At 40.3% G+C, this 25,661-nt stretch overlaps 1 protein-coding gene and 1 long non-coding RNA gene across 2 annotated transcripts in view; one reads left to right on the top strand and one right to left on the bottom strand.

Annotated features, from left to right (window-relative positions):
- CACNA1C (calcium voltage-gated channel subunit alpha1 C) overlaps nt 1–25,661 on the top strand; it is a 664,490-nt gene that overhangs the window by 618,062 nt on the left and 20,767 nt on the right. The window contains exons 36-42 of the mRNA XM_081796086.1: nt 602–693; nt 8,764–8,929; nt 9,526–9,653; nt 10,308–10,404; nt 12,220–12,322; nt 21,953–22,054; nt 25,110–25,237. Coding sequence (XP_081652212.1) covers nt 602–693; nt 8,764–8,929; nt 9,526–9,653; nt 10,308–10,404; nt 12,220–12,322; nt 21,953–22,054; nt 25,110–25,237 — 816 coding nt within the window. The remainder of the gene's footprint in view (nt 1–601; nt 694–8,763; nt 8,930–9,525; nt 9,654–10,307; nt 10,405–12,219; nt 12,323–21,952; nt 22,055–25,109; nt 25,238–25,661) is intronic.
- On the bottom strand, nt 11,692–25,658 carry LOC132694919 (uncharacterized). Its single transcript, XR_009617530.2, has 3 exons — nt 25,286–25,658; nt 23,092–23,242; nt 11,692–12,303 (listed from the first exon to the last, which is right to left on the bottom strand). It is a non-coding gene; the product is annotated as an uncharacterized LOC132694919 (long non-coding RNA).

The raw sequence follows: 25,661 nt of genomic DNA, 5'->3' as shown, positions 1-25,661 counted from the left end.
CGCTAGACACTTGCAAGTGGCTGCAAGAAGATCCTAGGCATTCTCACCACACCAAAAAAAAAAAAAAAAAGTTACCTGTGTTAACTGTGTGAGGTGATGGATGTGTTAATTATCTTGGTCTTGGTAACGATTCTACATTGCATTGTACATCAAATTACCACCACATTGTACATTTTAAATAGATACAATTATCTTTGTTAATTATTCCTCAATAAAGTTTTTTGAAAGAGAAAAAATATATATTCTCAAGAATCTGCAGCCAGAAGGAGGAGGAGGAGGGGAAGAAGACCAGTGAACCCTCTGTCCCTACACAAAGCAGGGTGCTGGTTGCAGCTTCCACCTGCTCTTAGCCCAGCTCCCAGTGGCCCACAGGAAGGCCCATGGGTACTTTTCCTCTTACACCTGCCCAGTGTGGTGGATGGAGATCAGGGGCTGGATAGGTCAGCAGGTGCCTGCCTCCATGAGGCCCTGCCAGGTCATGTCAGGGGACTCAGTTCAGCTATGGGCTGGATTGACCCACAGTCAGCTGTGACCCCTAAAGAGATCATTGAACAATGAGTGTCCACCATGCACTGACTTACTCTCCTCTCCCCCTGCTTAGGTGTTTGGGAAAATTGCCCTGAATGACACCACAGAGATCAACCGGAACAACAACTTTCAGACCTTCCCCCAAGCTGTGCTCCTTCTCTTCAGGTGAGTCTCTGAGGACAGATGCATACAAACACACCTACATGATGCAGCCCTATGGTCTGGATGCAGAATGAGAGGGAACTCTTCCAGGGGACTGTGCAGGGAGAGAAATCTGTTGTTTCATTGTTATTTGCAATACTTTCCACTGAGCTGCCCACTGGTCACTGGCTAGTAACCACCCAAAAGCACTAGGTCGTCACAAGTCTAATACTGAAAGAACCGTGGTTTGGAAGCCAAACAGGCTTTAAGCCAAGATTGTGACACATTCGCTGTGTAAGACACCTAACTTCTCTGAGTCTCAGCTCCCTTGCAAACAAGTACAGCTATACCAATGTCAGTGTCATTTGCTGTAGTGGGTTATTATGTCCTCATGCACTTAGTCTCCTCCTCATTTTAGCCAGCCATGAGCCTTCACCCCTCTTGGAAGGCCACCACCTCAGGCCTACCTGCAGAAAAGAGTGTTTCTCAGCCTGCTCCTGAGTGAGTGAGTCTATGCTGCAACGTACTTCTTCCTCATCTGACTCCTAATGACCTCTTTGGTCCTTCTCAGTTTCCTGTTCCTCACAGCCTGGAACTCTGGGGCCCCTATCTAGACCAGGGCTGGCAGATGAGAATGATTTACCCCATCCCCTGGACCAGACGACTTCTAAAGTCCATTCCAGATCATATATTCTACATATTATGGCCCTGGGAGAGGCAGTGAGCTCTCTACCATTCCCTGGGGTCCCTTTCCAGAAGATCCAGAGATCTATCAGACAGCATCACTTTCACCAAGTTCTATCAAATCCTTTCCCCACACCCAAGCCCAAGTATCATTGCTCAAAATGTATTAAATCAAAACACTTAAGCCTGTGCCATATTTAAATATCAGAGCTGAACACAGATATAAGACTGAGCACATGGGTCTATCTCCCCTCCTGTCCTAAAGCCCTTGATGACGGAAGATATTTCTTAAAAGAATAAACCCATAACAATACTAAGGTTGGGGGGGGGGCATGAAAGAGTGCTGTTACTGAACCAGGAATGTTGAGGAATTTCTAAATGGAAGAAATCAGATGGGGTTCAATTGACAAAGGAACAAGATCTGAAGAAAACACCTTCCCAACAATGTGTGGCTTGTGAAAAAAGTGAGAGCACTTCCTGGATCCACAGGTGCACAGCACAGGAGAGACCATGACCAGGCCAGCTCCTCAAGGACCTGTATTTGGAGAGCATTTGCTAATGCTCACAAGCTGAAAGCAGCAGCACTGAACATCACACCCCTGGGCTTTGGGGTCTGAGAAGTAGAACAGGTCCCCCCAAGGAACTCCACCCTCAGAGATGCTACCTTCCCACCTCACCTGACAGCACATCTTCTCTTTCTTCCATGATCTCCAAAGAGTCTCTCTAAAGAAAATTTGATCCACAGAGTTGTGAACTGGGTTCTCAAGCACAAATAACAGTCAATAATAATACCAAAGTACTGGGGGGAAACTAGTATCAATAAAGAAAGGCACCATGCTCAATTAGCAGATGAATGAACACATGAGGAGGAAAAAGAATATATGAAGCTAAAAGATTTGAAAATAAATATAATTCATATCTTTAGAGAGATTGCAGAGCATATTACATCTGTTAAATTAAGAAGGAGGAGGAGAAGTGTTTTCTTTTAAGTTCATTTATTTTGAGAGAGAGAGAGCAGGGGAGGGGCTAGGAAAGAGAGAGAAAGAGAATCCGAAGCAGGCTCTGTGCTGACAGCTCTGGGCTCAGTCCCACGAACTGTGAGATAATGACCTGAGCCAAAACCAAGAGTCAGATGCTTAAGTGACTGAGCCATCCAGGCAACCCAAAGAAGTCATTATTAATAAGAACAAATTAAAGAAAGAACTCAAAAAAACATACAGTTGTTGAAATATTCAGAAAATGGGCACAGCTAAAGAATGAGGTACTGAGCTGAAAGGTCAAACCAGGATTCTCTTAGTACACAGCCAAAGGGACAAAAAAAATTGAAAATATAAAATAAAAATTAACACATGGAGGGTAGAACTGAAAATCCCATCTTTCTAATACAAATTCAGCTAGAAAAGACAGAAGGAATGGAGAGAAGGAAATGAAGGAATGATCAAAGAAAATTTCATATAAAGATCTGAGCCTTCAGATTGAAATGGCCTACTAAATGCAGAATAAGTTTGTCAAAAAGTCCCTTAGACACATTATGATGAAGTTTTAGAATACCAAGAATAAAGAAAATATCCTTAAAGCTTCCTAAAGAAAAAAAATACTTTCAAAAGTATTCCTGGGAATGCAAGCTGGTGCAGCCACTCTGGAAAACAGTATGGAGCTTCCTCAAAAAACTAAAAATAGAACTACCCTACGACCCAGCAATTGCACTACTAGGCATTTATCCACGGGATACAGGTGTGCTGTTTCGAAGGGACACATGCGCCCCCATGTTTATAGCAGCGCTATCAACAATAGCCAAAATATGGAAAGAGCCCAAATGTCCATCGATGGATGAATGGATAAAGAAGATGTGGTATATGTATACAATGGAGTATTGTCAATCAAAAAGAATGAAATCTTGCCATTTGCAGCTACGTGGATGGAACTAGACGGTATTATGCTAAGTGAAATTAGTCAGTCAGAGAAAGACAAAAATCATATGACTTCACTCATATGAGGACTTTAAGAGATAAAACAGATGAACATAAGGGAAGTGAAACAAAAATAATATAAAAACAGGGAGGGGACAAAACAGAAGAGACTCATAAATATGGAGAACAAACAGGGTTGCTGGAGGGGTAGTGGGAGGGGGGATGGGCTAAATGGGTAAGGGGCACTAAGGAATCTACTCCTGAAATCATTGTTGCACTATATGCTAACTAATTTGGATGTAAATTTAAAAAAATAAAAAATAAAACAAGTTAAAATTGAAAAAATACCAATTTTCATTATACTTGGTATTAGCAAAAGTACATACTAGAAGACAAAAGAATAATATATTCAATATTATGAAGAAAATGTACTTTTGGACCTAGACTCCTATAATGCAGCCTAATTAGCACTGTAACAAAGCAAAATAGATTCCAAAAGCATAAGAACCCAGAAAGTTTACTCCCTCACACGAACCTTCTCTGAAACAACTACACAAGGATGCACTTCCACAGAATGAAAAATTAATCTAACAAATAGAATGAACAGAGTAATATTAGTAAAGAAGCCATGAAGTTTATAGTTATGAGTTATGAACAAAGAAATTATAAACCTTATATTAAATCTAAATAGTTGTTAAGGGAGGTATTAGTTATTAAAGAATTATTCATTTTTAAGTGTAATAATTATATTGTGGTTACATAAAGTTATCATTTTATTTTTTAGATGCATATTGAAGTATTTAGGGTTGATATAATGATATTACATGAAGTTTGGGATTTGCTTTAAACTATTCCATCACAGAGATAAAAGGTGCCGTATAGGGAATATAGTCAGTGGTACCATAATAGTGTTGTATGGTGACAGATGGTGGCTACACTTGCAGTGAGCAGAGCATATAGACTTGTTGAATCACTGTGTTGTGCACCTGAAACTAATGTTAACACTGTGTCAACTACTTCAATTTTTTTAAAAGGTGAGAATCCAAAATACAAAAGAATAAAATAAAATAATATAAAATAAAATATTCCAGCGAAAAGGGGAGAAGGGTAATTTGGGGGAGATATATGAAACACACACAGCAAAATATTGATGGTTGTTAAGATTGGGTGATGGGTACCTGGGGTTTCTTTATAATTTCTACTTTTGTATATGGTTGAAAATTTTTGTAATAAATTTTTAAATAAGAAATAATAACTGTTAAGGGAAAATGTCCAAAACCTCAATAGCAATTTGCAAGTAAAAACCTTAAAATTATCTCAACAAAGTCAGAAGAATGAAGTGGTAGAAGAATAAGAAACATGAAAGTGTGCTGACATTCTTCTCTTGTTGTAGAGAGGAAAAGATGCTATTCAACCCTATGCACAGCCAAGGGAAAGTGTGTAAATATATATGTTAAATATTTGAAGGTCAACCACCAGAAAAACAGAAATGGAAATGTGTACATTCCAAATTACTAGAGGGGGCAAAAATCAGCAAGTAAAACCTTAGCAATTCCACAAAACGAAGGAAAGGCAAAGGAAGGAAGGAGGAAGGAAGGTAGGAAGGAAGGAAGGAAGGAGAGAGAAGGGAGGGAAAGAAAATTAGAAAAGAAAACAAGATGGCAGGAATAAAAGCAAAGATTAATAATCACTAAAAATTAAATTTCTCTATTAAAAGATAGATACTCTAATGTTAGTTTTAAGAAATCTAACTGTAGCCTGTTTATAATATAGTAAAATAAAATGATCTAAAGAAAATAAAAATAAAGGAATGGAAATAGAACAATGCTTAAAAAAAATAGATGTAGGGGCGCCTGGGTGGCGCAGTCGGTTAAGCGTCCGACTTCAGCCAGGTCACGATCTCGCGGTCCATGGGTTCGAGCCCCGCGTCAGGCTCTGGGCTGATGGCTCGGAGCCTGGAGCCTGTTTCCGATTCTGTGTCTCCCTCTCTCTCTGCCCCTCCCCCGTTCATGCTCTGTCTCTCTCTGTCCCAAAAAAAAAAAAAAAAAAAAAAAAGTTGAAAAAAAAAATAGATGTAGGAATAACAGTATCAGAAGAAATAAAATTCCAAATGAAAGGAACTAAATAAGACAAAGAGGGATATTTGATATAGATAGAAGGTATAATCCACCAGATTACATAATAATCACAAAACTACATGAGCCTAACAATATAATTTGGAAATATATCAATGAGACTAATAGAATAATAAGGAAAAAATGAACACTCACATACACACACACACACAGAAATACACACAATGGGAGATATGTCAAAAATGACAGATCAAATAGAACAAAATAAAAGAAAGGGTAAAGAATATCTAAAAACACAATTGATAGGGGCACCTGGGTGATTCAGTTGGTTGAGTGTCCAACTTCAGCCACTCACAGTTTGTGAGTTCGAGCCCCACATCAGGCTCACTTCTGTCAGCACAGAGTCTGCTTAGGATCCTCTTCCCTTCTCTCTACCCCTCCCCCACTTGTGCACGCATGCACACACATGCTTTCTCTATCTCAAAAATAAATATTTAATTTTTAATTAATTAAAATTCAAAAAACACACAACTGACAAATTTAATGTAATAAATTTGTACTCAATAAATTGCAAAAAAAAAGTTATTTTTAAGCACCCAGAAGCATTCACAAAAATTAGCCAAGATTTAAGTCACAAAGAAAAATTCAATAAATTGTAAAACTTCCCCTGACTCCAATACAGCAAAAATTATAAATTAACCACAAATCAGTAGTCCCTCCAAAATCTATTCATGTAAATGTTTTGAGTCACTGTTCTAAATAACTCAAAGCTGAAGCTTACATACTTCTTAGAAATGAAAAGTGAGAGCAGTACATCTTAAATTTATAAGACGTATCAATCAATACCAAAGAAAATTTCAAAGCCAAAATTTTATTTTACAAATTTATAATAACCAAAACAATGGATGGAAAAAGAATAGCAAAATAACCCCTAAATATGAAATAACTCACTTATTAAAATAAAAGCAGAAATTAATAAAATATGAAACAAAAATATTTATCAATAGACCCTAAAACTAAGTCTTTGAAAATACCAGTGAATAGACAAAACTTCATCAAATCTAATTTTTTTAAAAAGACACATCAAGAATAAGAAAAGAAATACAATTATAGATATGCAAGAGATTTTCAGAATGATAAAATATTATGAACAAATTTATGCCAAATACTTGAAAATCCAGTAGGCACTTTTATATAGGAAAATATAAATCACAAAATTATCTTAAGAGGAAATTTTGTTTAATTAGTCACAATAGAAATTGAAAAGGTAGTCAAAGTTTTAGTCCTCAAAAAGTCCCAAGATCCAGTATTTTTATGTGTGATGTCTACCAAAATATCAAAGAATAGATCATCCCTATGTTACATAAACTTTTCAGGAACAGAAAAAGGTAGAAACACCTCCTCAGTCATTCCATTTAGTCATTCCATAAGGCTAAATAAGGCTACTACCTTATGTATTAAGAAAGGGGAAAAAAGCAAGAAGTATAAATATGAAAACTTGTAGACATAACTGTCATTGTTGGCAAACAACAGTCTAATCCAGGTAGAAAAAACAAGCAAATCAACTCAAAAACCTTATAACAATTAATAGAATCAGTAAAGTGGAAGATTACCAAAAGAAAACAATCACTTTCCTGTACTGGAAATTATTAGTTTGGTCAGCCTACTTTAACAAAATATGAAATGAGTGGCTTAAACAACAGACATTTCTTTCTCACACATCTGGAAGCTAGAAGTCTGAGATCAAGGTCCCAGTCAATTCAGTTCCTGGTGTGAGCCTTCTTCCTGGCCTACAGACAGCCACCTTATTGCTGTGTCCTCATATGATGAAAAAAATGGAAAGCTCAAGTCTCTCCTTCTGTTCTTAAAAAGACACTAATTTTATCATGGGGGCCCCAGCATTATGACCTGATCCAAATCTTATTATCTCCTGAGGCCTCACCTGCAAATTTATTGAGATTTAAGGCTTCAACACATGAATTTGGTGGGGGACACATTCAGTCTATACCAGGTAATTAGTAAATATAAGAGAAAAGAGCACATACTATCACTTTTCCTAGTCAACATTATACTGCAATTTTATCCAATGCAATAAGAAAAATAAAAAGTAAGAATTGCAGAAGAAACAAAATTAAATGCCAAAAAATCGATTGCCAAACTCAACAACAGTTTTAAAATGGGCAAAAGTCTTGAATAGACATTTCTCCAAATATCCAAAGAAGATATATAAATGGCCAATGAGCATGTGAAAAGATGTTCAACATCACTAATCATAAGGGAAATATAAATCAGAACTACAGTGAGATAGTACCTCATATTCATTAGGATACCTACTATCAAACAAAACAAAACAAAACAGAAAACAAGTGTTGGCAAGGATGTGGAGAAATCGGAACCCTTGTGCCCTGTTGGTGAGAAAGAAAAAGGCATAGCTATTGTGTAAAACAGTATGACGATGACTCAAAAAATTAAAAATAAAATTACCATATGAATCCTTGCACAATGTATAGGTAAACCAAATCATCATGAAGTACACTTTAAATATCTTACAACTTTGGGGGCACCTGGGTGGCTCCATCTGTTAAGCATCCAACTCTTGGTTTCAGCTCAGGTCGTGATTTCAGAGTTTGTGAGATGGAGCCCCACATGGGGCTCTGCACTGATAGCACAGAGCCTGATTGGGATTCTCTCTTTCCCTCTCTTTCTGCCCCTCCCCAATGTGTGCCTGTGCTCTCTCTCTCTCTCTCTCTCACACACACACACACACACAAAATAAACATTCAAAAAAAGAAAATAAATAAATACCTTACAATTTTATTTGTCAATTATACCTCAGCAAAACTGAAAACGAGTTGGCAAGTCCACAGAGCAATGGCATTTGTCCTGCACTGACGACCAGAGCATAGATTGGACAAACCTTTGGAGAACCAGGAATACCTAGTGAAAGTGAAGACGACCCTAACTTCCACTTTCTAAGCAGATATCCAAGGCATGGACCTGCATTTTGATTGCAGTTTTCTTTATAATAGCAAAAAAGAAAAGAAAAACCTTAAGCAGGACAGTGGGGTTTTTTTAATGGTATATACATAGAGTATACTGCTATATGGTAGTTATGTTGAATGAACTAGAACGAAATGGATAAATCTTAACATGAATTGCAAACTTAACATGAATTGCAAAAAAAGAGGGACTTTTCAGAAAAGGAAGTTTGTCACCATTTATATATCGTTTTAAAACATTCAAAACAATGATATATATTTTTGTATCTGGTAGTGACTGTATCAGACCATTCAGGAAATGATAAACACCAAATTCAATTCAGTAGTTCCCTCTGGGCAGGGAGGATGGCACAAGGGGTAAGAGAAAGATCCAGAGATATGAGATGGGCCCCATGGGTGGTAGACTCTCTCACCGCTCTCCCCTAGGTGTGCCACAGGGGAGGCATGGCAAGACATCATGCTGGCCTGCATGCCAGGGAAGAAGTGTGCCCCCGAGTCAGAGCCCAGCAACAGCACGGAAGGGGAAACGCCCTGTGGCAGCAGTTTTGCCGTCTTCTACTTCATCAGCTTCTACATGCTCTGTGCCTTCCTGGTAAGCCAAGGTGGGGCTGAACAGCCATGGGTATGAGTGTGCAGTTCAAGGCAGCCCAGGCCCTCTAACTACTTTTGCAGCTTGCAGTCAGAGCAACTCCATCAGAGGAACTAGCTTGCAGAGACTGAGTTAGGAGGAATGTCCAACCATCAGACAAGGACACAAAGCCCTGGGCCAGAGTGAGCCCAACTAGCATCTTTCTTGTCCATTCTTGGCTCTTGTGATGGTGTCATTGTACTAGAGGACAGAGGGGATGTGTGTGGAGGCCTAGAGGCAACCTGTATGTTTTCGACACTTTGATGCAGAGTGCAGGAAGGGTGGTGGATAAAGCTGCCCTCTGTCCTTGGCAGCGCTACCCAGCAACTGTGTATGAGAGAAACTGTCCAGCCCACATGTGGGGTTCATCCAACCCTGCTCTGATGCAAGCAAATTCATACCCAAGAGACCCAAGTTCCAGGGACTGGTGTTTTAAATGGTGAATATAGCTGGTCTTTAGAAACATGGGCTTCTGCCACACATGGCACCGGCTGGCAAAGAGGATTCAAGTGTGCAGGAGGTCCTCTTGTAGAAACTCATCATATCTCTGTCCTCTGCAGATCATCAACCTCTTTGTAGCTGTCATCATGGACAACTTTGACTACCTGACAAGAGACTGGTCAATCCTTGGTCCCCATCATCTGGATGAATTTAAAAGAATCTGGGCAGAGTATGATCCTGAAGCTAAGTAAGTTCCCAGAGAGAAAGACTGATTTCCAAAACCCAGAGAACATTATGTGACCACACCTATAGAAGAGGTTCAGGACAGTTTAGCATTGGGTAGATCGACTGGAAACACTGAACTGCACCAGACCCCAGGGCCAAAGGTCAAAAGGGCCAGTGATACGCCAGGCATCTTTGGCTAAGTCAAGAACTTGTCTGCTATTTTCAGTTGGACAGAAGGATGGGAGATCCTAGTGTCAGGAATAACTAGTAAGTATTCAAGTTAAAATATTTAGTCAAGTAGATCTCACTCCATTCTCACTTCAGGTTCAAAGATACCCTCATAGGTCCATCACATTCGGTTGACGCTCAATAAATGCCTTTTGGTCAGATGGTTAAATTGCAGCAGCAGGTATCTGTGAGAATCTCATTGTACTACTGAAAGTCTCTTCCACCTTAAGCAAAGCACTGGTGGAAAATTGTTCATTAAAAGCACTGGTGGAAAATTGTTCATTAAAATGTATATATTGGTTTTGGAGTTTTACCATGCAATTCTGCAACTCTGCACCAAGTTTGACCAACAGAACAATAGCTTTGGAGAGCCCAGTACTGAGTCCTGGGCTGCCAGTCGAAACCACGACTCTTGACTGACCTTTGACTCCTCTCCTTCCTCTTTTAGGGGTCGTATCAAACACCTAGATGTGGTGACCCTGCTCCGGCGGATTCAGCCCCCACTGGGTTTTGGGAAGCTGTGCCCTCACCGCGTGGCTTGCAAAGTAAGAGATGACCTGAGTTCAAAGGAGAAAAAGAAAAAATATGGAAGGGAAGAGGCCTATTTGTCTTGTGACCTTGGTCAGACCTTGATCCTTACAGGGATTGAAGACAATATTTTATGTGCCTAAAGAAATGAGCATGGGCCAGATTATATTTTGAGGTTCCTACCAACAATCAGTCCTCAGACACCATAAAGGAAAGATGAAATGGATGCCTCATGACCCAACCAGCCACATGCCCAGTCCCATCAAGCTGCACCACCTAGGCATCCTAGAAGACTTCCAGCCAAGGACAGATGGATTAGGGGTTCTCTTCCTGGGATCAGGGGGCTATTAGACTGTCTATGTATCAGCCTCAGGGACCTGTAAATCTCTAAAATTGTGTGCAAAATCACTGAAACACTCACAAATTGTACGAGGGAGAGGATCCATCATGTTCATATTTCTAAGTGAGTCCATGACCCCATAAAAGTAAAAACAAGCATCCTAGTCTCTTTAGACCTAACTGTTGCTCATGTGGCCCTCACATGACCCTGAGAGTGAGCGCCCCCTTCAATTCTGTGTCCAGGCACCTCCCTTACCTCATTATAATCCCAACCAGGTAGCCCCACAAATGCTGAAGGGTATTGTTTCCACTCTCTCCCCTCTTCTTTCAATCCCCATTTCCACCACTCTGTACTCCTTATTGGAATAACAATGAGCTGAAAGGGGTTAGGGAAAGTGAGATCAGAGAGCTGTATAGAAGAGGCTCAAATAGAAAATTTTAACTCTGTGGATAAACCATTCATGGAAAATGGAGAACTGAATTGTGTTCTGTTTTACTCATTTTTTTCTCACTTGCATCTCCACCTTGTTCCAAAAAAGATGTTAGAAGATTTCCAAGGGTATAGAAGATAAGACCAAAAAATAGAGCACAAATTAAATGTAAAGTCAAAGCACAATGGACAAAAGAGCAGGGACAAATGTGGCCTGCACAAGGTGACAGTGTGTCTTTGTGCCTTCCAGACTGCCTGGGTGTTGAGCTTCCCCATGGCCAGTCCACAATTCACACTGTCCTTGAGAGTCAAGAAGATCCAGTCACTCAGGAAAATTATAAACCTTTTTGGCACTATGGTTAATGGGACACCATATGATCTAACGAATAAGATCTTTGACCACATCTTGAGAGCAGATGCCAGAATGGTGCTCTTTATCATAATTACTCTGGTGTGTGCTGAGGGCCGCACACCAGGGCACAATGCAATAGCAGCTATTTTGGGTGGTGAGAATGGAGGGAAAAGGGCAATCTGATCCAATCCAGTCAACAAGCTTTTAATTCAGCTTGATGCAGAGGTATATTTTTCAATATACAGAAAAGAAGATACACTACACCTCCTGCATGCAAACCTGCCATTACTGTCTCTCTTGTCAAGGCTTTGGATGAATGCTGCTGGCAGGTGGGCTCCTGGCAAATGCCTGGCATGCAGCTGTTCTTCGTTGCCAGTAGAAAGCACACCCATATGCCTGAGCAGACATTTGAGCAGAGGAGGGGGTTGTGTGGGCTTACCATCCTTTTGTGGAGGCAAGTGTCTAATAAGGACAATTTCCATTCTTCCTTCACTCTGTGTGGTAGGGTGAAAGTACTTATGGTAGAGCTGAGATTCTCCCCAGAACAGATTTTGAATACATTTTAGTGACCCATGCCTCAACCCCCACCTGCTCCCAACACACACACAAGTTTCAAGGCTCCCTCCTGGCATTCTCCTGCCATGGTGGCTCTGTAGGTCCTTTGAGAACTGTTTGCTGTAATCACCAGCTTTGCCTCCCTTTCTCCTCCAGCGCCTGGTCTCCATGAACATGCCTCTGAACAGTGATGGGACTGTCATGTTCAATGCCACCCTGTTTGCCCTAGTCCGGACAGCCCTGCGGATCAAAACAGAAGGTAAGGGTCATCTGAGGGCCACTGGGAGAGCCATTCAGAAGGTCTAACAGGTTAACAAAAGAGGAAACCAATAGGCTATAAAGTGCTCCCAGCATCTTCCCATCCTGTGTATCAGAGCAGCGGCTCAGTGATAACCTTCACATGCTGAAGAGGCCTGGCCTGCTCATGTTTCCTTTGCTCCTTGAATGGCCTTTTGGCCTTTAGCCTATTTATTTTGAACCCTAGCTTTCCATCAATTTCTATGAATGATTCTGGGTGATATCTTGAAGTCATAGCTTATAGTTCAAAAGCAGAAGGTGATGAGTGTTACCTGAAACAGGACTAAGCCCCATCTAAATGAAATTTTACTGACTGTGTGGATCTCTCAAATGTTTACCTTTCTTTTTAAATTAGAAGTGTCAGGAAGGGGTCATATTGGCAAATGGTGATTATGGTCAAGGTAATCACATACAATTATACAGGCTGTGCCTGGATCAAGGTGCTCAGCTAGCTGACAGGTATGGGTTAAGATCTCACCTGTGCTTTGCTAGCCGGGCCATGCTCCCTCAGGGATGTGTCCACCTGAAGGGATGCCTTCTGGTTTGCACAAATGTGCCCTATGGGCTAGCAGCAGCCTTGGCTGAGATAATCAGCTGTCTTTGTAATTGATAAGTATTTCTGAACCACTCTGTGGAAAAGGCTATATAGAATGTACCTAAGAAGATGCAATTGCTCTCCAAGAGCTTCTAGCTTAATTACAATGTTTCCTAGAGTGTGGTCAAAAGACCACCTGCCTCAAAGTCAGCTGTTGAAGCTTGTTTAAAACTTGATAAGGCATTTATTCTCTCTCTACTTCAGTTTCTTCATTTGTAAAATAAGAATGATAATGATGTGTGGGAATTCAGTTCAGTGAAGAATCCAAAGAAGTGCCATTTCTCAGTTAAATCCTTCCACAAAATAATAGAAACATCTACAATGAAGGAAAACAAGAACCAGGCCAGCAAGACACATGTCAAAGTAATGAGCTAATCTTTAAAAAATTGAAAATAGTTCAAGTTATGCTGCCAAACTAAAGAGAAACAAAGGCTGAAGGAGGCAGTCTGAGATTCTGGTGTAAGAAGACCCTGAATTCACCTCCTCCCAAGGACACACCAAATCTACACCCACATATAGAGCAATTCATCCTGTAAAACAGCTTCTGCACAACAAATGTTAGAGGCGCCACACAGAGAATGGCAGGAAAGATGAAAACATGGTAACCATGGGAACACCCTGACCAATGTGATGACCTGCAGTGAGGAGGGATAGCACTGAGGGACCTGCACCCAGACTCACCTACCCTGAGACACAGGGGGAAAACAGGCAACAGGACTATAAGTGAAGGAAATCCGTTTACATCCACTAAATGGTGGGGGGAGTACTGGAATTCTTTCCAGGTTGGAGGTACCAAAAAGCACCATTGTTTACATTCCTCTTTCACCTTGATAATGCAGATGAGAGCAGGGTCTAAGTGCTCTAGTTGGCTTGATAGGGTTGCTCCAATGAGCCCCAGGCCCTTAGCCCACACCAGCTTCCCCCAGGTAGCCCCCACCCATGCCCACCAACTCCAGCCAACCCACCAAGGTGACCTGGTCTCAGTGCACCCCAGGACACCCCCAGCCAGTGTCGGTTGAGCTCCAGCCATTCCATCAGGGTGATCCATGCACCGTATGTCCCTTGACTCCCTGAGGCCATGCTGGCTTCAACTCCAGCCAGCCAGCCAAAACTTCCAGGCACATGCAATCTACACAGGGGATGTTCCTACATGAGGCCACTCCTTGAGAATAGGAGAGGTAGTTATTCCACCTAATTTGTAGAAACAAAAATTGAAAGTCAAACAAAATGAGGAGACAGAAGAATATGTTCTAAATGAAAGAGAAAAATAAAACCCGGGGGCGGGGGGGGGGGGGGGGAAATCCCTGATGAAATGGAGATAGGTAATTTACCAGACAGATTTCAAAGTAATGGCCATAAAGATACTCACCAAACTCAGGATAAGAATGAAAGAACACAGTGAGAACTTCAACAAAGAGTTACAAAATATAAGAAAGTACAAAACAGAAGTCACAGAGATGAAGAAGAATACAAGAATTGAATTGAAAAATACACTAGAAATCAACAGCAGATTAGATGATACAGAAGAGTGGATCAGCAATTTGGAAGACAGAATAGTGGAAATCATCCCGTCAGAACAGCAAAAAGAAAAAAGAATTTTTAGAAATGAGAATAGTTTTAAAAACCTCTAGAACAACATCAAATGCACTAAAATTCACATTATAAGGGTTCCAGAAGGAGACGGGAGCGGGGGGGCAGGAAACTTATTTGAAGAAATAATGACTGAAAACTTCCCTAACCTGGGAAAGAAAACAGACATCCAGGTCCAGGAAGCACAAAAAGTCCTAAAAGAGAACCCAAAGAGACCTATACCAAGGAATATTATTAAATTGTCAAAAGTTAAAGACAAGGGGAAAAAATTTTAAAGCAACAAGAGAAAAAACAACTTGTTATGCCCAAAGGAACCCCCCCATAAAACTATCATCATATTTTTCAGCATAAATTTTGCAGGCCAGAAGTGAGTGGCATAATATATTCAGAGTATTGAAAGAAAAAACTGTCAACCAAGAATGCTCTACCTGGCAAGGTTATCATTCAGAATGGAAGGCGAGATAGTTTCTTAGACAAGCAAAAGTTAAAGGAGTTCCTCGCCACTAAACCAAGCTTATCAGAAATGTTAAATGGTCTTCTTTAAGCAGAAAAGGCCATAACTGGAAATAGTACATGAAGAAAAAACTCACTGATAAAGAGAATATATATATTTATATACTTATATTTACCAGTAAATCAGCCACTTAAAAAGATAGTATGAATAGGGGTGCCTGGGTGGCTCAGTCGGTTGAGCATCTGACTTCAGCTCAGGTCATGATCTCGTGGTCTGTGAGTTCAAGCCCCACATCGGGCTCTGTGCTGACAGCTCAGAGCCTGGAGCCTATTTCAGATTTTATGTGTCCCTCTCTCTCTACCCCTCCCCTGCTCATGCTCTGTTTCTCTCTCTGTCAAAAATAAATAAACATTTAAAAAAAGATAGTATGAATATTAAGAAAACAAAAATAGTAATTTAACTATAACTACAGTAAGTAAATAATACACAAAATAAAAAATATATCAAATATAACATCAAAAACATAAAATATTGCAGGTGGTGGGTAAAAATGTAGTGCTTTTAGAATGTGTTCAAACTAAAAACAAGTTTTGTTCAAACTGAAGTGACTATTAGCTTAAAATAAACTGCTATATATAGAGAGAGAGCAATATTTATGAACATCATGGTAACCACAAACCAAAACCTACAATAGATAAACAAAAATAAAGAGAAAGAAACCCCAACATAACTAAAGAACCATCAAACCACAGTGGAAGACACCAAAAGAAGAAAAATGAAACAGAGAAGAACTGCAATAATAACCAGAAAACAATTGACCAAATGATGATAGTACATACCTATTAATAATCGCATCAAAAATAAATGGACTAAATGCTCCAATCAAAAGACATAGGGTGTCTGAATAGATAAAAAACAAGACCCATTTATATGCTGCCTATAAGAGAGTCATTTCAGATCTAAAGCCACTCGGAGACTGAAAGTGAAGAGATGCAAAAAGATATTCCAGGGAAATGGAAACAAAAAGAAAGCTAGTGAGGCAGTACTCATATTAGACAAAATAGACTTTAAAACAAGGACTATAACAAAATACAAAGAAGAGCATTACACAATGATAAAATTCAATCCAAGAAGAGGATATAACATTTGTAAATATTTATACACCCAACATAAAGCATTTAAATATATAAAGCAAATATTAATAGGCATAAAGGGAGAAATTGACATTAATACAATAATAGTAAGGAACTTTAATATCCCACTTAATCAATGGATAAATCATCCAGAGAATCAATAAGGAAATATTGGCCTTAAATGACACATTGGACCAGATGGACTTAATAAATATATATAGAACGTTTCATCCAAAACAGCAGAATACACATTCTATTCAACTGCACGTGGAACATTTTCCAGGATAGTTAAGCCACAAAACAAGTTTCAGGAAATTCAAGAAGACTGACATCATATCAAGCATCTTTTCCAAACATAATGGTATGACACTAGAAATTAATTACAAAAAGAAAACTGGAAAAAAACCCACAAACATGTGGAGACTGAACAACTTGTTACTAAACAACCAATGGGTCAACAAAGAAATCAAAGAGGAAACAAACAAAAATACCTTGAGACAAATGAAAATGGAGATACAACTTTCCAAAATCTATGGGATGCAACATAAGCAATTCTAAGAGGGAAACTCATAATGATACAGGCCTACCTCAAGAAACAAAAAAAATCCCAAATAAACCATCTAACGTTATAAAGGAACTAGAAAAAGAGGAACAAAGCCCAACATTAGTAGAGGGAAGGAAATAATAAAGTCCAGAGTGGAAATACATGAAATAGAGATTGGGGAAAAAAAAAAAAAAGAAAAGAAAAGATCAGTGAAAGTAAGAGCTGGTTCTTTGAAAAGATAAATAAAATCAGTAGCCAAACTCAAGAGTAAAAGATAGAGGACCCAAATAAATAAAATCAGAAATGAAAGAAAAGTTACAACTGACACCACAGAAGTACAAAGGGTAAGGGGTGCCTGGGTGGCTCAGTTGGTTAAGAGTCAGACTTCAACTCAGGTCATGATCTCACGGTTCGTGGGTTCAAGCCCTGCGTCAGGCTCTGTGCTGACAGTTTAGAGCCTGGAGCCTGCTTCAGTTTCTGTGTCTCCCTCTCTCTCTGCCCCTCCCCTGCTCAAAAATAAATAAACATTTTTAAAAATTAAAAAGAAAAGAAATACAAAGGGTAAGAGTTTACTACAATTATATACCAACAAATCAAAAAACCTAAAAAAAAAAAAAAAAAAAAAAAAGAATAAATTCCTAGAAACACATAACCTTCCAAAGACTGAATCACACACACACAAAAATAGAAAATATGAATAGGCCAATTACAATTCATAAAATTGAAACAGTAATTTTAAAACTTCTGAAAAACAAAAGTCCAGGACCAGACAGCTTCACAAGTGAACTCTACTAAACATTTAAAAAAGAGTTAGTATCAGGGCACCTGGGTGGCTCAGTCGGTTAAGTGTCTGACTCAATTTTGGCTCAGATCATAGTCTCATGGTTCATGGGTGGGTCATAGTCACAGTTCATGGGTTCAAGCCCCACATTGGGCTCTGTGCTGACAGTGTGGAGCCTGCTTGGGATTCTCTCTCTCTCCCCCCCCCCCGCCCCTCCCCTGTTAGCTCGCTGTCTCTCTCTCTCTCTCTCTCTCTCTCTCAGTCGGTTAAGCATCCAACTTTGGCTTGGGTCATGATCTCATAGAGTTCAAGCCCCATGTCGGGCTCTGTGCTGACAGCTCAGAGCCTGGAGTCTGCTTCTGATTCTGTGTCTCCCTCTCTCTCTGCCTCTCCCCCTGTTCATGCTCTGTCTCTCTCTCTCGCTCTCTCAAAAATAAACATTAAAAAAAATTTTAATTAAAAAATAAAAATAAATTTAAAAAATTTAAGAAGAAGAGTTAGTACCTATTCTTCTCAAATTATTCCAAAAGATTAAAGAGGAAGGAAGGTATCATTTGTCTGATACCAAAACCAGACAAAAATACCACAAGAAAGAAAATTACAGGCCAGTATCCCTGATAATATAGATGTAAAACTCCTAACAAAATATTAGCAAACCAAATTCAACAATACATTAAAAGGATTATACATCACAATCAAGCAAGATTTATTCCAGAGATGCAAGGATGGTTCAACATCCACAAATTAATCAATGTGATATACCACATTAACAAAACAAAGGATAAAAAATCATATGATGATCTCAATAGATGCAGAAAAAAGCACTTAACAAATTCAACATTCATTTTATGATCAAAAGTGTCAATAAAGTAGGTATAGAAGGAATGTATCTCAACATAATAAAGGCCATATATGACAAACCCACAGCTAACACCATAGTCAGTGATGAAAGCTGAAGCTTTTCCTGTACAATCAGGAACAAGACAAGTATGTGCACTCTTACCACTTTAATTCAACGTAGTATTGGAAGTCCTAGCCAGAAATTAGGCAAGAAAAAGAAATGAAGGCATCCAAATTGAACAGGAAAAAGTAAAACTGTCACTATTTGCAGATGACATGATATTGTGTAGAGAAAACCCTAGAGACTCCACCAAATCTATTACAGGTGATAAATGAATTCAGTAAAGTCACAGGATGCAAAACTAACATACAGAAATCACTGTTTCTATACACTAATAACTATCAGAAAAATAAAGTAAGGAAACAGTTCCATTTACAATTGTATCAAAAATAATGAAATACCTATAATACATTCAACCAAGGAAGTGAAAGACCTGTACTCTGAATACTGTTTAAGACATTGATGAAAGAAATTGACAACATGAATAAATGGAAAGATATTTTGTGCTCATGGATTGGAAGAATTAATATTGTTAAAATGTCCATGCTACCCAAAGCATTCTACAGATTCAGTGCACTCCCTACCAAAATACTAAGGGTGGGGCACCTGGGTGGCTTAGTCAGTTAGGCATCTGACTTCAGATCACGTCATGATCTCAGGGTTTGTGAGTTTGAGCCCCATGTCAGGCTCTGTGCTGACAGCTCAGAGCCTGCAGCCTGCTTCAGATTCTGTGTGTGTGTGTCTCTCTCTCTCTGCCCCTCCCCCGCTCACACACTGTCTCTCTCAAAAATAAACATTAAAAAAAATTTTTAATACCAATGGCATTTTTCACAGAATTAGAACAAAGCATCCCAAAATGTACATGGAACCACAAAAGTAAATAACCAAAGCAGTCTTGAAAAAGAAGAACAAAGCTGGAAGTATCATCCTTCATGATTTCAAACTATACTACAAAGCTAGTATACTAATCAAAACAGTATGGTACCAGCATGAACACAGACACATAGATCAATGGAATAGAATCAGAAAGTGCAGGAAAAAAAACCCACACATGTGGTCAATTAATCTATGACAAAAGAGGCAAGAATATACAATGGGGGAAAAGTCTTTTCAATAAATGGTACTGGGAACATTGGACAGCTACACGCAAAAGAATGAAACTGGACCACTATCTTACACCACATACAAAAATAAATTTTAAATGGATTGAAGACTTGAATGTAAAACCTGAAACAATAAAACTCCTAGAAGAAAATATAGGCAGTAAATTCTTTGACGTCAGTTTTGGCAATATTTTTGGACCAGTCTCTTCAGGCAAGGACAAAGAGCTAAAATAAACAAATGAGATTACGTCAAACCAAAAAATTTCACACAGCGAAGGAAAAGGCAACCTACTGAATGGGAGAAGTATGGGTGACATTTGTTCTTCCCCAAGGTTCAAGGGAAAATCTGCTCTGTGACTCTCTTCTAGCTTCTGGTGGGGGCCAGCAATGCTTGGTATTGCTTGGCCATAGCTGTATCACTCTAGTCTCTGCCTCCATCTTCACATGGCCTTTTTTCTGTGTGTCTCCATGTGTCTTCTCCTCTTCTTATACAGACACCAGTAGTATTGGATTTAGGGTCCACTCTAATGAAGTATGACTTTGTCTTAACTAGTAACATCTGCAAAGACCCTATTTCCAACTAAGGCCATGTGCTAAGGTTCCATGTGGACATGAATTTGGTGGGGACACTATTCAACCCACTACAAAAGATAAGCATTTTTATTTGAGCATTATTTTAATTATGACTCTTTCATTGTATATGTCAGAAACCACTAACTACCTAACCAGGAAGTGAACCTAACCGTTAGGGATGCCTCCATAACTGGAATGCCCAGGATTATCCTCTGGCTCCAGGTACTTTTTGGATCTGACAGGGGACTCAGGAATCCATCACTCTCTCTCCATTGCCACCTCTGCTTACTCCTGTTGGACCACTTCCCACAGGAGACTCTCTGGTGTGGCCACAGGGCAGATTTCACCTCAGATAGTCTAACACCAGAGCTCTCAACCATACTGCTTCCCCTGTGTAGTAGCAGTAAACACCCCTGTATTGGTTTCCTATACCTATACCAATTACCACAAATTCTTTGGCTTGAACAATACCTATTATTAGCCCACAGTTCTAAAGGTCAGGGGTCCAGCCATGAAGTAGCTGAGTTCTCTGCTAAGAGTCTTACAAAGCCAAATCAGGATATTGATCAGGATGTGTCCTCTTCCAGAAGCTCCAGCTCATTTAGGTTTTTGGAGGAATTCATTTCTTGCCATTGTAGGACTGGCTCTTAGCTCACAGCATCAGTGTGTGCTTTCTCTCAGGCCATAGCAGCTACCTCCTATTCCTTCTACTTCCAACTTGGGACAACTCTCTAGTTTTATCTTTTGACCTTCTTCATGCATTACTTTTTTATTTGTTTTGGTTTGGTTTTATTGAAGTACAATTGACATATAACATTACATTAGTTTCAGATATACAGCATAATGATTCCACATTTGTATATATTAAGAAATGATCACCATAGTAAATCTGGTTATCATCCATCACCATATATAATTATAATTTTGTGTGTGTGTGATGAGAACTTTTAAGATCTTAGCAACTATCATGCAGTACAGTATTATTAACCATAATTACCATACTGTACATTGCATCTCAGGACTTATTTATTTTATAACTGGAAGTTTGCACCAGTGAACTCTCTACTTTTGAAGAGCTCATGTGTTAGGTCAGGCCCACCTAGATTCCCTATCTTAAGGTGATAGGAGCCACATAATATAATATAATCACAGGAGTAAAATCCATCAGTCACAGTCCCAGGGACCATGCAGGGTGTGTATATATTGGTGGTGGTGGGAGATAGCTCAGGCAGAATTTAGGCTACTGCCCACCATATCCTCTCTTTCAGCTGCTCTACCACCAGTGGCATCAAATTAAGTCTGTTTTACCAGTGGAAAAAGTAGACCCAGAGAAACTCCAAAACAGAACCCAGTGTCTACTGATTTCTACTTCTACACTGAGGTAGAAGTAGAAATTTTTTTGCCACATCCTCCCCACAGGAGACTCAGAAAAGGGCTTTGACACCAAGGTTCCCCTGTGTATGGATGCTTTATGCCTTATGTGGGGGAAACCTCCCAATCACCCACAGAGGCCCATGAGAAATGCCATGCACTGGAACAGTCCCTCATGCTCTCTGGCAGGTGGCTGTTGAGCTTAGTCAGGGCAGGCTGTCTGGTCTGCTCCAAGTGCCACCCACAAGGAAGCAGCATGTGGGGGTGAAGGGATACCAGTGGCTGGCCCAAGCAGCAGGCAGAGAGGAAGCAAAAAGGAATTGCACTGGACAGGGAATGGAGGGAGGGGGAAGTAAGATGCAGAGAACAATACAAAGAGAAATGGATGGAGGTAGCCTAGAGAGAGAGTGAAGCTCGTGGACCATGTCTCTCTGTGGGGCAAAATGCCACCAGTAGCGGCTTCCCACTCTACACAGAAGGACCCACTCCATGGGAGGGCCCCAAGGGGCTGATGATCCTTTTCAGCCTTGTATCTCCCTCCCCTCAGGGAACCTAGAACAAGCCAATGAGGAGCTGCGAGCCATAATCAAGAAGATCTGGAAGCGTACCAGCATGAAGCTGCTAGACCAAGTGGTGCCCCCTGCAGGTGGTGAGTACTTCAGGATCTCTTGCCTGGTTTCTGAGTCTACTAGGGTCTTGGGAGGCCTGCTTTCCCCAGGCCCTGTGTGTGGGGCTCAAGGGTGCTATTGGTTAAAAGGGACGACGGTAGGGGTACCTGGGTGGCTCAGTCGGTTAAGCGTCCAACTTCGGCTAGGGTCATGATCTCACGGTTTGTGAGCTCAAGCCCCACGTCGGGCTCTGTGCTAACAGCTCAGAGCCTGGAACCTGTTGCAGATTCTGTGTCTCCCTCTCCCTCTGCCCCTCCCCTGCTCACGGTCTGTCTCTCTCTGTCTCTCAATAATAAATAAACGTTAAAAAATTTTTTTTAAAAAGAAGAAGGGACAAGGGTGCCATGCCCTTCACAAACTCAGATACAGAATGTCAGCTTGGAAATCTGGTCCAATCCTACATTTCAAGACCAAGCAAGGCCCCTCAATACTTAGAGGTTTGACAGAATTTCCAAGGAAACTCTGCAAATATAAGTTTCCCCATAAACTACCAGGCTGTTTGCTCTGGAAATAATGGTGCCCTGGACAAAGAATCCCCTGAGATCCTCTCTTGGTTGAAATTCTTTTTGTTTCTCCTAGGGCAGTGTTTCTCTACCCTGTCAAACCCAAAGCCCCTTTTCATAACAAAAAGTTTATAATGCTCCTACTACTACCCTGAATGAAAATAATAATCTTCCTACAACATATATAATTTCCAAAATATTAATATAACACTTTAATATAAAATACATTAAAGTCAAATGTTCTTCAATATATACACGCTAAAGCACTATGGCTTATGACACTACGCCAAAAGTCATAGTTAACTGAAATACTTGCTCTACATATGATGAATAAGTTTGTGTTTAAAGGAACTAAGATGATATTGAATATCATTGACATTTTGTGTTTATCATTTTGAGGGATAACTAAGTATATTAAATAATATAATATCCACATGTATGTATACATACATGCACCTACGTATGTGCACATACATAGAACAAATGCAGACCAATGTAAGTAGGTGACTACTTACAGACCACAGCAGACCGCAGGTGACTCAGACCCCGAGCAGTGTTGCCATCAGGGATACAATTTTCCAAAATGTAAACCCCTCTTAACCAAGTGGAAACAAAGTAAATATGGTCTTCCATCAATTTACATGGCAGTTATATTCCTGGAAAATTCTGGATATATTAAAAGCAGGCAAAAAATTATTTTCTGTTCATATGTAAAATGCAGTTAGGTTCTTAGCTTAGATAGTTATAGACAGGTTATGTCCCCACATGGACATCTAGCAGATTGCAAAGCTATTATTTGTTGTGTAAAACATGCCTGTATTTTAAGGGACACATCTGGAACCACCTAATACCTGTAGCACACTGTGACAGCTAAAAGAAAGTCCCACGCAATCCCAAAACACTCCTTAAAATGTGACACCACCACCCCTGTTGAGAACCACTTCCCAAAGGGAAGCAGGACAGGAGCTAAGTGAAAAGTCACCTACACAGGCCAAGCATCATCTGACGTTTTGTACATTATTTAATCCTTATAACGTTACTATGAAGTTTGCTCAAGAAACTGAAGTTCTTCAAAACTATGTAGCTGACCCAAGACTACATGGTGAGTACCTAGTAGGTTCAGAATCCAAACCCAGGTCTGAGGGATGCTAGAACTCCAAGCTCTTTCTTCCCTACCGCTCTTCCTCCCCAACTACCCTAAACAGGGAACTCAGGGCTTTCCCTCTCACATGGTAATGAGGTCTTTGTCATGTAGAAGGTCATCACTGCTGTAGACTTGGCTATTCTTAAAGTACAACTAGGAGTAAGAGAACCATCACAAGCCCCTATATCTAACCTACAAGCTATCTCCTGGGCCCATTTCCCAGAGAAGAAGATGGAACCAAGGGGCTACTCATAGGGCATGCAATGTTCTCCTTGGAGAGTCATTGGCTTCTCCACCACCTGGTTCATTCCCAAGACAGAGGCTGATTATGTCATGTGTAACTTGGGTGTCCAGCCCAGCAGGGACTCAGCCAAGCCACATGGTAAGAAAACCCAATCTGTCTAATTATAAGAAAAACCTAGACTTAGAGGAGAAGGTGCTCCTTACACCAAACCCCATCTTTAAGCAGAACTGTTTGCACTTAGGGGACTGGTCAGTTTATGATGGGCATCTCAAGTTTTAGAATCAAATAGGGACACCTGGGTGGCTCAGTCAGTTCAGCGTCTGACTTTGATGCAAGTCATGATCTCATGGTTTGTGAGTTCTAGCCCTGCATAAAGCTCTCTACTGTCAGGGCAGAGCCTGCTTCAGATCTTCAGTCCCCCTCTCTCTGCCCCTTCCCAACTTGCACTTTCTCTCTCAAAAGCAAACATCTAAAAATTATTTAGAATCCAATAAAAATGAGTTAGCAATATAAGCTAAGTTTTTTTTAATTTTTTTAATGTTTATTTATTTTTGAGAGAGAGACAGAGCATGAGTTAGGGAGGAGCAGAGAGAGAGGGAGACACAGAATGCAAAGCAGGTTTCAGGCTATGAGCTGTCAGCACAGAGCCCGATGTGGGGCTTGAACTCGCAAACTGCAAGATTGTGACCTGAGCTGAAGTCGGACGCTTAACCAACTGAGCCACCCAGGCACCACTAAAGTTTTTTATACATTTTTTTAACTTTAAAAAAAAAAAAAACAAGGTGGGAAATAATTTTGACAATAGGCTACTTCTAGTGTAAAAAAAAAAGATGGGATAAGAATATATTTGCTTATATTCAGAAAGCATTTGCAGAAAGACTCTTTGGAAAAATACTCAAACTAATTTGAGAAAGGTTATTTATTAAAAGGTGTTAACTAGGCAGATGGGGGAGGGGTGGTAAAAAGACTTTTCACTGTATACCTTTTAGTATATTTTTGCCTTTTGAACCATGTTAATAGACTACCTCTTTTTAAAAAATTAAATTTAAAAAACTTAAGAAAGTTTGGATGCTGAAAAAAGTTAATGAAGCCCAACTGAATTCCCCCATTTATCACCCTTCTGTCCTTTTTTTCTCACGTCTCAGATGATGAGGTCACCGTTGGCAAGTTTTATGCTACTTTCCTGATCCAAGAGTACTTCCGGAAATTCAAGAAGCGCAAAGAGCAGGGCCTTGTGGGCAAGCCTTCCCAAAGGAACGCCCTGTCCTTGCAGGTGAGGGGTGAGGAGGGGGGTCCACACCCTAAGGAAGGGCCTGGTCACCTTCTTCCAACCTCTGGCTAAGGCTTAAGTCTGTCATCAGTGGGCTGGAGGCCAGGTCCCTTCAGAAGGAAACTTTCTGAGAGTTCCAAGCCTTTCTACAGGTGGGTGTGTGAAGGGGCTACATACTGCTTCCCACACACCCTGCCCTCCACAGTCCTGCCCGCTTCACAGCTCCCCAGAGCTCTATGGAGCTCTGCTGAAGTTCTGGAACAGCCCTTTATCCTTCCTGGGTGGAGAAATGGATTCTTCCACTTTGGGGCAGACAAGAGAGGTCCCGAACCACATCCCCAGTTAGCACACACAGATAAACCCTCTCAGGCTCACCTGCCTTGTGGAGAGGCAGGTGGGTCAGGTGGCTGGGTGCCCCTCTGGGTTT

Source organism: Panthera onca, chromosome B4 (genome assembly GCF_046562875.1).
Source record: "Panthera onca isolate mPanOnc1 chromosome B4, mPanOnc1 haplotype 2, whole genome shotgun sequence".
Classification (NCBI taxonomy): domain Eukaryota; kingdom Metazoa; phylum Chordata; class Mammalia; order Carnivora; family Felidae; genus Panthera; species Panthera onca.
Note: the sequence above shows the minus strand (reverse complement) of the source record. Positions and strands in the feature narration are given on the sequence as shown.